General features: G+C 41.0%; 1 protein-coding gene across 5 annotated transcripts; it reads right to left on the bottom strand.

The window, feature by feature from the left end:
• Nucleotides 1-885: 885 nt before the first annotated feature.
• LOC110980593 (protein ZNRD2-like) lies at nucleotides 886-13,706 on the bottom strand. 5 transcript variants are annotated; one of them, XM_087142279.1, is made up of 5 exons: nucleotides 13,602-13,705; nucleotides 12,330-12,400; nucleotides 9,716-9,916; nucleotides 4,088-4,172; nucleotides 886-3,115 (listed from the first exon to the last, which is right to left on the bottom strand). In XM_087142279.1, exons 3-5 carry the CDS (start codon nucleotides 9,869-9,871, stop codon nucleotides 2,616-2,618), a joined length of 741 nt encoding a protein of 246 aa, XP_086998405.1. In that variant the 5' UTR covers nucleotides 9,872-9,916; nucleotides 12,330-12,400; nucleotides 13,602-13,705; the 3' UTR covers nucleotides 886-2,615. The 5 variants fall into 5 exon arrangements, with proteins under 5 accessions (XP_086998405.1, XP_086998395.1, XP_086998396.1 ...); XM_087142269.1 differs by having other exon boundaries at nucleotides 9,716-9,922; XM_087142270.1 differs by lacking the exon at nucleotides 13,602-13,705 and adding an exon at nucleotides 13,169-13,325 and having other exon boundaries at nucleotides 9,716-9,922.

The following is a 13,706-nucleotide window of genomic DNA, read 5'->3' on the forward strand; positions in this document are numbered from 1 at the left end:
TCTGCCACACGACAAAGACTACTTTGAAAATGATTTCGACCTCCACCGCTGTCCCGTTTGGCTCATGAAAATTATGAGCACCGTGTGCACGTACTTGTGGAGATATGTACTTACGGTGGTCGCACATGAAGTTTAACCGGGATGATTCCATTTACTTGTTAGATAAACAGCGGTAGAAGATAGGGTCGGTAAACAAAACCCAGCGTTTTCCTTCGTAATGTAAGCATTTCCTGGGCATTGTTCCCAAGCTTTTCTTTGTATCTTCGTCGGAAAAAGGAAAGATTTTAATTTTCTTTTATTTCATAGACAAAAAGCAATATACCTAGTCATTTTCATTCATCCAATTTACTTTCCTTAATAACCAAACGACGCCTGGCCTCTTGCTGCTTGGTCGCCAAATCTCTCCTATTCTGGTAGCCCAAGCGTAGCCCCTGAGCGGGAAATCTGTTTTAAACGTAAGGTCATGTTTTTCATATGAAAAATAGTTTTTGAGAGATTATATACGTACATGTTTATTTGAACGTACCCTTCAGACGCCAGTGCTTTGAAAGATTTTGTAAAGAGCATCCTAGACTTTGCAGATTCTGGAGGAATGTTCAATGCCAAATGCAATGAATTTTCAACAGCACTGAGCTTTTTCAACGGGGAATAAATTTTAAAAAATCTCAGGAAAATTACAGTTACTAGTGATAAACCATACCGCCAACTCTATTGCCGACTGGAAATCCTGAAGATCGGTGCCGTCAAGTTACTGGTTAGAGACTAAGTAGGCCATGCACTTTTCCTTAAAAATCCGGTATGCCCGGAAGGTTGACATGTATATACATGTATTTATGGTTCAAAACATTCATCCATGAGTAAGAACAATCAGCAGACACGCAGAAATTCCCGCCAAACCAAGGTCTAAACCGATGACTTTAATTTTTGATCCTACAGCACAACATTCGAATTCATAAATCAGCAGGATCCAAATTGGAAAAAAAACCCAAACTTTACCACTAAAATGACTTCAGCCTATAACCCATGGCGTCCATATGCTTCCAAAGGACACTTAAACCAACTCACATACATACAGGTACAAGTTTGAAGATGATATGTCAAGCAAACGAGTTATGGTGGGAAAACTTTTTCTATTGACTTTGCCTTAAAGACCTTGACCCTTAACCTGTGATGTCCAAAGTGAACGGACTTCTGGAGGATATTAAGACCTAATTACGTACATGGGCACTACAAAGGGGCTTACCCCCCCCCCCCCACACACACATAAATGGAACAATAAAAAACGGGGAAAAAAAACAAAGAGAGACAAACGCAGGAAAATGAGAAAAGGGGATGAAACCTGTCAATTTACTTAAAACTAACTCAGAACTGACCGCCCTTTTTGTTCATAAGGTTTCAGTTGGAAGCTGATGAGCGGTATGCTCCCCCCTCAAAAAGCTCAGGCAACGCCCATGCCTATACACCACGTTTGACGTTTATATGACAGGCAGGAAAAGTAAGACCGGTTAGATTGGCCCTTCGCTTTGGTTGATGGGGCATTAGGAGACAAACCAAGCTACTGCTGAGAGTGCAGAATATATTTCTGTCATCTCGTCTTCCGTGGGAATTGCATTTATTTGTTGGACTAATTACTTGCAGCTTGTGGATCTTTTTCAATACAACAAACAGCAACCAAAGTTGCAAATATAAAAAAAGACAGTTTCTATTCTTGTGTACAATTACAAAGTGACAATTATTTTTATCATACCTTTGGAAAGTAAAGATGCATTAATTATTTTTTCTATTAATGCTTCAAAGCAAGCACTCCCTCTTTTTCAAAATGACAGCTCCTTTCATGCTGTTGAACAGAACTGCAATGCATCCTAAGTGTCATAAGTATCTGGCAATCAAGCACGCTGTCGTACTTCAAATCTTATTGTCCTTTGATTCTACAGTTTTCATTTTCCCCCATCTTAGGGGTTAGGATGATCTTTTCAACACAAATGCTACTGAACAATGCTGACCGATTCTTTCACAACAGTCAACACGTTTACATCAACAACACTGTTTGTTTGTGCTCACAATGCACAACCTTGTCAAAAGGTGGTGATGCCTAAACTCTGTCATACCATATTGTGAAGGAAATTCAATGCCTTCTGGGTAGTTAAAGACCCTCATCCATATGCACGAATGTGTTGATCCTTGGTCATTTAAATCCAGTCTGTTTGTACTGAGCTCTTTATGAAGAATAAGACATAGAAAGAACTCGGTTCTTGCCAAAAACTCACACAAACTAACATAGAACTTATAACTTGGTTTACTGCCTACCAAGGGGGGGGGTTTAAGTTACCAAACCACCAACAAGCAAGTTATAGGATAGCACAGTCTATATCAGGTAACAATGAAATGACTATGCAGTACACAAAGCATAAAACAGGATAACGAAACCTGAATGAGTACCATCTTTGTTGGTGCTTATTTTTCAAGCGCATGGTGCATACCCCATACATGCATTTTGTTCAGAATGGAGGCATCTAGGGACAGCGAGGTGTCAATTTGAGCAGTTTGATACCATTCTGGCCTGCTTTGGCTTCTTGTGTAAGTGTATATGTACAGCCTTCATACAAGTTTCAAGTTCAGTCAGTGAGTTCTCCAGGTACCAGGTACCTAAGCGATGTTATGGCATCGGCACAGGCCTTAACCAACAAGCAGAGCTGCGTACTCCCTTCTACGGATGCAGTGCCTTTCAGCTCATGGGTGGCCCAGTACATCTTACTCATCACGACTGCCATGGACTCGGGCACGATGTCCTGCGAACCGGCCGGTAAATCTAGCATCCTCTCGGGGGAAAGGTGGTGGTGGTGGTGTTCCTTCAGATGAAGGGGGCAGGCTGGCCTACCTATGTGCTTCTCGTTTTGATACGAGTGAGAGTGCTCTGATCCCCCTGTAGACTTGTGGGTGTGTGACTGCTGGTGGGCCGATGCTGTCTGACGGGTGCGCTTGCCCGGCGGAGTGATGCCAGAGCTCTGACCGTTGCCACTGACTACTATCTTGGTGGATGGGCCATTCTGAGTCACGGCTGAGGCACTCTGTTCATGTTCCTCAACCTGAGACCTTGCAGCTTTAGCACTCACAGCTAGGTGAAAAAAAGGAGAAATAGATAGAAATTTTCCCTATGGGTCTGTGAATTAGAGATGCCAATGCTGGTGGGAACACACCCACCATGCCCAACACCGGTTCCGACATATTCTTTCTTATTTCAGCCATGCATATACATGTACACGGATGTGCAGTTTGGTGCATAATTTACATTACACACTGTGCTTGTTGTCAGGTAGGTTTAGGTTTGGTCATATGCCCTGTGCACAAACTTGACACATGCATCACTGCCGTATCTTATTGACACAGTTCAAAGTTCAACCCAGTTTCTCAAGGAATCCTTACTTCATTTATTGTATATTGAAACCCAAAAGTGGATACAGACCCATTCATCTCAAGAGGGTCTGTGGTTAGCCCTAAACCCTCGAGCGTATGTAAAATCATGCTGAAATTGGAGGATTGAGGACTGTTAGGATTGAAGCGTCCGTGCGTGACTTTACACTGTATGAATGCTATTTGACATTCCCTTAGGGCTAAGTGTATTGAAAGTGCATTGACAGTTTTCATCCTTAAACGGACAACCACTGCGGGCCCAGCAGCTGTGATATTGTGCAGGGAAGACATTGTTCAGCCCAAGGGCTTTTCTGTTCACACTGTGAACCTAGTGTCGCTAGTTGGCTTACATTCATTATCACACAGAAATCAATCACAAAAGCAAAACTACAATTTGGGATGATAAAATGTCAAAAAGTCCTGCAGTGTTCTGTGTATAGATCAACGTAACATGAATACTGAAATCCTCTTAACATAAAGTCAAAAAGGCACCAAAATCCTTTAAAATAGTAAAACAGCAATCCACAATAAGGTTGAGATACCCACATGTATGTTAGTGAATATATCCAGAAGCTGACCTAAGATACAATGCATGGAACCTGTCCATTTAGCCCTCCAGGCACCTCTAGGAGCTAGATTCCCTATGGACATACAGTCATCTTCATTCTTATCTTACCTGGGTCATCCTTGGCAAGGTCTGTCTCCAGCTCATTGCAGCAGACGCAATAATCCTGCTGCTGCCGGTCACGTAGCAGAATGGTCTGCAAAATAAAAGAAAAAACTGCATAAATACACTACCAGGCCAAAATACGGCTGTGTAAAGTTTGGCTATGGCTGATGTTTAGCCATTGAAGTGTTATAGTGGGTAGCCATAGCCAGGGGAACAAAGGACAGCCACAGAGAACAATGTCTGATTTTGACAAGGCCAAAGTTTGCCATAGCCATATGAAGCAAAGCCATAGCCATAGGAAACAATGTCTGATTTTGACAAAGCCAAAGTCTGCTATAGCCATGTGAAACGCCTGTTTTGACATGGCTAAAGTTTGCCATAGCCATTTGAAACAATGTCATAACTTTGGAAACTTTACCTGTTTTGGCATTGCCAAAGTTTGCAGTTGCCGTAAGAAGCAAACCCATAGCCACAGGAGGCAATGCCTGCTTCTGACAAGGCCAAAGATTGCCATAGCCCTAGGAAAAAAAGCCATAGCCACAGGAGAAATGCCTGTTTTGGGCAAAGCCAAAGTTTGCAGTGTCCCAGTTCCTCTGTGTTCTTTCCCTTCCTCCATGGTTTTGCCTATGTGTAGCTCCCTTGCAGTCATAATGATCACCAGCATCTCTGATGAGTTTCAAACCATGAAGTGAAGTCCACCACAAGTTGTCCAGTCTTAGACCATTACAAGCTACGAGCCACACCCAACCTGATTGTACCCAGTACATGTGCCTGTGTTTGGCAGTGTGCAGCATTTGAAGGTGTTTGAAATTTTGAAAGGGCACACACAATCTGCAAGTAGCATTAGGCATGCTCTGCTGATCTGGGCCCAAATTCATGCTTAGCACACAATTTAATGCTTACAGATGCTCCACGTACATGTATTCCATGGAGACCGTAAGCAGTAAGCACAGCCAAAGGCATGCTAACTTTAAAGGAGACTTTGCTTAAACTTTTGTAATAGTGACGTAACAATAGAAATCTCCATGCCCACGCGACCATGTGCACAACCATACCAAGCACCGCCATGAAATAATGCTTAAGGTTAGCAAATTTTTCCGCTAAAGTAGCACGACTTCTCTGCCAACTGTTAAGCAGCATCATATTTTCAACTTAACATAATGGTTCGACAACTACACATAATAGACTGGGAACTTCACATAATGGATTGAGAACTTCACATAATGAACTGACAACATCACATAATAGATTGAGGACACGATCAAACTACTTTTACAGGGTAACATCATATTTTGGTACATTTGGCATTCCATAAGAAAGGATTTGGTTGACATGTGTGGGGAAAGTGGAAATGTTGGGCACTGAACAAACATTACCACCTGAACACTTATTCACAAGGAAGCAATAGAGGTACTTGAAGAAGCCAGAAAATATAGACACTTTTGTTTTCATTTCGTCAGGCAATGGGTAGGATGATCAATCCAGTCCAATCCAATCTGTCATCTCACAAAAGCACTTCAAATCCCACTGAGCCAATCGCAATCCAATCTGAAAACTAAGATCTTATCTGAGGTCAGCTTTGGATTGGAAGTGTGCATCTTTAGCTAGCATCATTGTGCAAAAGTGGAGAATATACCCCAAAAAAGAGATTAAAGAACTTTTATTTAGATTGTAAGACACATGAGGGAATCTGCCAAGCAGTTTGTACGCATCCACTTTTTGACATACATGCAGACAACAGCACTTGAATACCTACGAAATAGGTTATTTTGGCCAGTTTAAGAAATTGATATCTTTTTAGTCAAAAACTAGTCTGTGTTTGTTTGAAGTAACTTTTGAGACATCCCGCTGAAATCACATCTGTTACTTACTTTCACCAATGTGGCTTAGCCCATTAGCTTATATTTCAGTTTCTATATACATTAACCATTTCTGGTTGGGATTAGGGTTTCACTTCATCGCTTATCCAATTTTTTTCTGCATTTCCTTTTTCACGACCAGATAAATGAACAATAACAAAGGGAAAATATATGTACCTTAGGATTTATGTCATCCACGTGTGCCTTTTCGTGGAAGTGCAAAAGTTTTATGCACAAAATGCTACACGCTTTTTGGCTTATGTCAGGTTGGCGAGTCAGGTTGGCATAGTGCTTCTTTCCTCGCCTTCCACCTCTGCGGCCCGGGTTTGAATCCCAGCGTGGTCCTCATGTGGATTGGGTTTTCAGTCCCTACCTGATTCTGTGGGTTTTACCCAGAATGTTTTCCTCCCAGCTCTACAACTGTAACTGCTTCTCATTGTCTCCTCTCTACAGGTTTCTTCAGGCTTGCGAGCTACAGTGCCTAGGGCGCTTTTGAGGAATCCTTGGTGTCATTACCAGAAAAATAATAATAATGTTTTCAAGATGAATTTTTGCATTGGGGAGATGTTAATTATAAAACAGGTTTTGCCCTTACCCAACGTATATTAATAAGCACTGCATGCTCACTGCTTGTCCGAGAGCTTGCGAAAAAACCTCACAAGCTTAATCATACATATATGTTACGATTTCAGACAGTTTCAATCAATATTTTTTCCACTCCTGAAATTGAAAACAAAGTATTCTTTATCTGAAAAGAACATTAACCTACATGTACATGTAATAATCAACATAGGAATTAATCAAGTATACAGAACAATACTTGCAGCTCTAATATTGACCTTGACTGGTTAAAGGCCAAGTATCCATGTATGTGAAAAACTCAAAATTCACAGGTTTCAAAGCCAGTGTTTGAAATAGAAAGGCCCCAACTACGGTACCTTAAGAACACTCTTAAAAGCATTTGTCTATGTAAGTTACAATCTTGACTTGTAACATGCATGTCTGAGATATAACGGCCTCCGCATGCAGACTTGGACAGTGACAAGGGGAATTTCCGGATGTTATTGTTTGCCGGGGCAGGAAGGACGAATGCGATGTTTATGCACAGATTAAGGTTCTAATAGAAAGTTGCTTACAACAACTCTATCAAGCCACCCAGAATTGAAGAACATGTACAATATATATGAAACCAAAAGTGATAAACGAGCATTCAAGTCTATGGTTATGCACACACGGACTGTCGAGGCACAAACATGTACATATAAAGCCCTAACGTACGTATATGCTTCACTGACGGAATATAAAAAAGTCAGCATCTTAATTTCTTGTGCCATGAACAGCACCCACTTTCAGTGGGTTTTCCCCACTGACAGTCATCACTTCTTTAGCCGCAAGTTCTTCCACGAGGTGACACCTTTCACTTTATTTCTCTTCCTATTTAAAACTTACGAAATCTGGATGGAACAGGGAAATCGGAGAAAATTCATTTCCTTTGGCATTTTAATGAAGCAAAACTTGCCCTGTGATGCACTAATGTAATGCATGCCAACGGCTACAGACATCAGAAAGCTTTTTCCAAACTTCCTGTGCCCCATTCAGATTTATGGTATTAAAAAAAGCACGCTACATGTACATGTACATATCTTCATTTTAACTTAAGAGCTGGTAGTTTCAAGTCAGTTGTACTCAAGTAAAGCTTCTAGTTTGAATCTTTCTGCTTGCTACAAAAAAAAGGCAATGAACTGACCAAAAAAAAAATTGATTGCCCTAACCAGGTGAATTCAAATCAACTCATTAATGTTGACTCGGTCCCAGGTTAATGTGCTCCCAAGTCAACTCAATCCCTGTGTGAAAATACATGTATACACAAGTAAAGTGGGCCTAAATTTTAAGTAAACTGAACTGGGATCAGGCGGGGTAGTGTGTGCACCATGATGTTGTTGATAACTGAGTGGATAAGGTTGATGTGCAACATCTCTCATAGCTTCATTAAAGAAATTCTTAAACATGGGACATTAAGAGCAGGACGTTGACCATTTTACATAGGGCATTACTTTACAGAGGGATGCTGATCGTGATAAATGTATCTCCAATGGATATTTTATTCAGTCCAAAGTGTAACAGGTTGTGGAGGAATGAACTGATTTACTAGTCCACTCAGTATCAAATTAATTAATTTGAATGTGCTTACAAAGAATTAAAAAATTCTCTCAATATCAAAATAAATAATTGTACGATGCAAAAGATTTATACAAGTCCACACACTTCCAAAATACATGCATGCAGCTTTGAGTTTCCAAATGTTTACACATGTACATCCATACAGGAATAACTGTAATTTGCAAACAATTTACAAGTGCACGAAGGATTTATTCATGTACATGCATGATACATGTACATGTACATGTATAAGTTGTTACAGAATATGAAGTCCACCCAGTACTGAGACGACGTGTATAATTTTACACTTCAACTCGATGAATCGCTGCAGTGTAATTTACCGCACAGAACCTTATTACACATGTAAGTTGCACAAAATTTACCAATCCACACAGCACCATGCTGTAAACATTTAACAACTCTACTACATTGTACTTGTATGCAATGTAGGTACCCCCCAAAATAATTAAACTCAATTTGATGAATCATGCAACATCATTACTACACAGTACCAAAAAGCCAAAATCAGTACAAAAATAAATAAGCATTTAGCAAAAGATTCACAGGCTAAATGTAGATGTCTGTAAGCCTTAAGTAATGTTTCACTGTCTATCATCCTGGACACAATTTCATGGCGCTGCTTAGCACAAGATGTCACGTTAACAGAGGCTACATGTACATGTACTTCATGGAGACCGTAAGCAGGAAGCACAGCCAAAGGCATGATAACCTTGGAGGAATACCTTGATTTGCTTTAACTTAGTGTATAACAACAAATCTCTGCATGTGTGCAACCTTTAGCACAACCACACCAAGTGGTTAAGCTGCACACTGCTTACACATGCTCGTCCATACAGCCTAGCAAAGGGAACACCCAACTAACCTTGTGAATCTGCAACAGCATATTCATGTGGTGTACGTGCATTTGCATGGGATCTAAATATTCACTGCTGCCTGGCTGTTGCCCTACAAGAACCTTGTCCTTTTTGTCTCAGAAAGGAAAGGATCCACTTGGTAATCAATTACATGAATTATCATTAATCAATAAATATCACTGACTACTTGTGGCACCACTACTAGACTAGATTTGAGCTAGCCATCCACTTCCGGCAAACTCTGTGATCAAGTGGTTAAGATTTAAGTGTCTGCACTACAATGTAGTCAAGAGAAAATTGTTGGTTCAAATCCAACTCAAGCCAGCATGCGATTTTTGTCTCAATAAACCTAGTCTTAAAAAATTTAAAATGCCAATAAGCCTTTTGCGAGTTAAATTTGAATAAAATCTGGTACACTGAGTTATCTGATTGCACACACAAAATAACAATTTGAATTCCCCAGACTAAAGGCACTGCTGCTATGTCTTGTGACTCGGGGCAAGCTTTTGCACAGACCACCGTCTCTGGAATGGGCTGGTTCCTTTGTGCACTTCTTATTCACTGAAAACAGTGTATTGTCTCTTAATAACGTAACTGAGCAAAAGCTTTCCCCGAATCACACGGGTACACACAGCAACAGTGTCTTTCGTTTGGAAAATTCAAATTGTAATGTTCATTGTCATGTTCAAGTTTAACTCGCCAAAGGCTTTTTCATATCGTTCCCAATCCTGGTTTCTTACCCCACATACTCCACAGCAAGACCCTAACATCCTGTACCCCTTCAGGAGGTAGTCACCCATCAGCTTGCTGATCTTGTCCGAGCGCTCTCGCCTGGCTTGAAGCACCTTCATCTCTGCCTCGCTAGGAGGTTTCCAGTCAAAGTTCTCCCCATCCATGACTGAAGCCTGAAGCCAGGAAGCCGGAGGTTACTCTCCCAAACTCTACACCTGAGTACATATAGGTACATGAACATGTATGGGTACGTAAGATGAAACTGCATGAGAGTGCAGGGCACTGACATGTAGGATTAAATTTACTCTTGATGTTTTTGCATTCATCTTTGGCTAGCAAATACATGTACATTTATTATAAAAACACTAGATCGCATTTGTTTTTCTTACAGAGAAATTTGTATTCGAGAGCTTGTTTTCAGAAATTCCAAATTCTTCCTTGTTTTGAATCACTTGGTATCACATGTGTGGGTAGTAATCTTTATTTAACTGTTTTAACCACATGCTGGTACACACTGGAAACAAAAACTGAGACTTTTCAAAACTTCCACGTAACTGAAATTCAATGTATTCTGAAATAACTGAAACTTGGTTTTGGTATTACATGTACATGATCCAGGACAACAAAAAGAGGAATTGACCCCCCCAACTAATGATCCACTTTGTAGGCCTGGAAGTTTGAAGCCGCCTCGAACGTTAGACACTAACAGGATTATGCATTACAACAGGTTTCTATGGCACTGACAGGGCACGAGTGACAATGCGGATTATAAACAAATACAAACACAAACAGGAGCCCTCTTGCCAACCACGGCATGGCTTTTCCCATAATGCACTTGGCTACGCATAAGTATGGAGTGCACAACTGGACAGTTATTACATGTATGTACAATGATGCCGCTTCACTCTCCCCTCCTTAGATGAGACGTGGGTGATAGAGTGCGAGTTTACAATGGAGGTAAACATTTTAAAATTAAACTTCCTTAATCTGAATATATCCCCAGTCGTAATTTGATGAAGAAGAATTCTTGGCAATAACCAGTTGCAATGACTTCCTTTGGTTTTGTAAAAATGTGAAAACTAATAAAGTTTGTTGTAAATCCAGGAGCTCCCAGTGTAGGCAATCAATCATTTAGGCTACGCCATGACATTTTCAGAAAATCAGCCAACCTCAGTTCAGTCCTACAGTAAGAATTACGGATAATATCACAATAAAAGCTAAGTAACAATTAAGTTCAGTGTTCACCTCCGTAGGCTTGATCAATCACGATATCACAATAAAATGAATAAATTGGTTATTCAAACAGTATGAATGAACAAACTAGGCTTCACAATTTAAGCGAATGCTCACTTAGGATTCACCATATATCAATAAAATGAGTTTCAACCAAATGTGAATGAATGATTATTGGAATCTCTCAAGCATAGATACTCCACAAACAACTACTGGTACATGTATATAACATTATTGGAATCTCTCTAGCATAGATACTCCACAAACAACTACTGGTACATGTATATAACATTAACAGTCAATCAGTTCTGATTGTTCATGATTTGATGATTCATCGGTTGGTTGGAAGGCGAGATGAGTCCAGTGGACTGACCCACCAGCTAATTCATGCGGCTTGAACATGATGAGACTGGATACAGTCATCTTGACAACTATTTGTAACATGGCGGGAGAGTAGACTCCAGTTGAACACAGATTCATAACAGTAACAAGGCTCTGGGTAGAAATCTCAGGCTAGGCACAGTAGACATACAGCAAGAACAGCAAAATGTTGGCAGTCAACACTCGTCATCTGGCATGTCTGGGTGTCACACAAACAGGTCGGTTTGTGGGAGCTATGTCAGCAAACACACGACGGAAACGGGGATCCATGGAGCACTTCCATGTTGTCACCAAACAGTCGTCGAGTCATCAACAACTCGTCCAATGTCAAGTCCAACTTGCCTATGCAGACACTTGTGACTTAAGTCAAACGGGTCATCAATACAGCAAAATATACGAACTTGATAAAAAGTCAGTGCACAAAATGCCAAACGTCGGTAGACAAATATGATGACGATGTAACAGGAACAGCTACACGATGTAGCACAAAACAGCAGAACAAACAGTTCAGTTGACTTGCAAACTGATCGAGGCAGAAAGCTGGTTTAAAGTCGACATGGTCAAGCTCAAATACGTTGTGTACACTGCAACACATGTGGCACATGCAGACAGGAATGCCGTAAAACTCACCAATGGTCCAAAAACAATCCACCAAAATCACATGAACCTTAAGCCATCCTGCCGACTATGCCAGTGTAACGGGATTATGCTTTACAACAGGTTCACGTGGCATTGACAGGACACGGGTGACAATGCGGATAATAGACAAATACAAACACAAACGATAAGGTTTATTCAGAAATGTGTGATCAGCTCACAGGAGCCATCTTGCCAACCACGGCACGGCTTTTCCCATAATGCAGTTGGCTATGAGTATGGAGTGCACAACTGGACAATTATTACATGTATGTACAATTACACCACTAACATGTACATCTACATATCATGAAAGAGTTTCGTTTTTCTGCATGAATCTGGAAGCGAATTCGATGTTTCTCTTAGTCTTACCATGGAAGAAGGACACAGAAGGAGTTGCAACTCAGGCGCTTCAAAGCGTCCAATGATGGTCGCTGCCGAGTCTGACAAATAATAGAAAACATTCCAAAAATGCCTTATTGCTGCCTGCATCTTAGCTGGACAAGTGGGGCCAGTAATACCCTGGCAATACTTGTAGTTTTTAGCTGGCAATTAAATACAAACTATCGATGTGACCAGGAAATAGAGAGAGAAAAATCCTGATATGAGACCTACTTTTGCCATCATAAATAAACTTTTTAAATGTTGACACACTGTTTCATTATCCATGCAAAGTTTGTAATTCTAGTCTCCTCCGTCCAATACATCCGTGTTCAAAGACTAGGTACGAGTTTGGCAAAGACTGGCCAAAATCTTCACTACTTCTGGAAAGCTCAGTTCATTAGCAACAAAATGCGCTATTTCATCACAAGGAGTGATCGTGAAATCGCATAAAATACGCCTTTGTACAAATGCCATAATAAAAATGATTCAAACAAAACACAAAATCTTACAAACAGCTTGGCTATTTATTCCTAAAAGAAGTCCAGAAGAAAGCTTTCGATAAGGGCAACAACTGCACATGAACACTTCGGGTATACACCCTAATAAAAGCAACTGCGCAAACACTACATTTGATGATGTTGTCGGTTCATATCAAGCACCAACGATGGCATGAATATTCAACTTCATACACTGCAGTACACAACGTTTTAGGGATGCAGATTACCAACGAAAAATTGCGGCGACGATCATGGGGTGCAAAGGGAGCTTATGGTTGCAAAACAGCTGGTGGGTAGAAGGCGTGTGCTGCGCTCTGGCTATGGACATACCGGGCATGCCAGAAAGTGGTAATCGGCCAGATGTTACAGCCCGGGCAGTTCAAACTCCTTCTGTGTCCTTCCTCCATGGTCTTACACACTGCTAGGCTATCCCCAGAACTGTGGGGTCTGACATGTGTCTGACGTCTGCCCTGCTCCGGCAGATATAATAAAACCACTTTTAAATCTCTAGAGGGTATTTTCAAGTTGACGCTTTTTGGACGCTACTTGTAAGTTGTGTGTGTTGCAAGACGCTTATTAATACTAATACTAATAGCAATAGATAGCTTGACCAGTTACTAGCCCAGCCCAGGTGGACTCCATGACCATGCTGACCGTACTACTACTACGTTACGGAGGGACAGTCGTAATGAAATGAAGACTGGGGTTCAACCTAACAGTACCAGATGTTTCTGAACCTTGCATCTAGGCAAACATTAAATACCTTGAAATTCTAGCACCTCCAGCCAGTAGGCCTGCATGCAACGTGAACTCTCTGCTAGCTGGCTGCATGCAGGCTCTGTACTGTGGGTACCCAGCCGTCTACTTA

This window comes from Acanthaster planci, linkage group LG01 (assembly GCF_054643075.1).
Source record: "Acanthaster planci isolate LZ-2023a linkage group LG01, COTS_SCS, whole genome shotgun sequence".
Classification (NCBI taxonomy): Eukaryota; Metazoa; Echinodermata; class Asteroidea; order Valvatida; family Acanthasteridae; genus Acanthaster; species Acanthaster planci.

Coding starts and splice junctions, on each gene's coding strand:
- LOC110980593 (XM_022237425.2), bottom strand. CDS start 4,745: ATGCTGGTGATCATTATGACTGCAAGGGAGCTACACATAGGCAAAACC. Junction 4,173..4,499: donor CTTTGGCAATGCCAAAACAG/GTAAAGTTTCCA, acceptor TTTATTTTGCAG/ACCATTCTGCTACGTGACCG. Junction 3,116..4,087: donor CCTTGCCAAGGATGACCCAG/GTAAGATAAGAA, acceptor TTTTTCACCTAG/CTGTGAGTGCTAAAGCTGCA.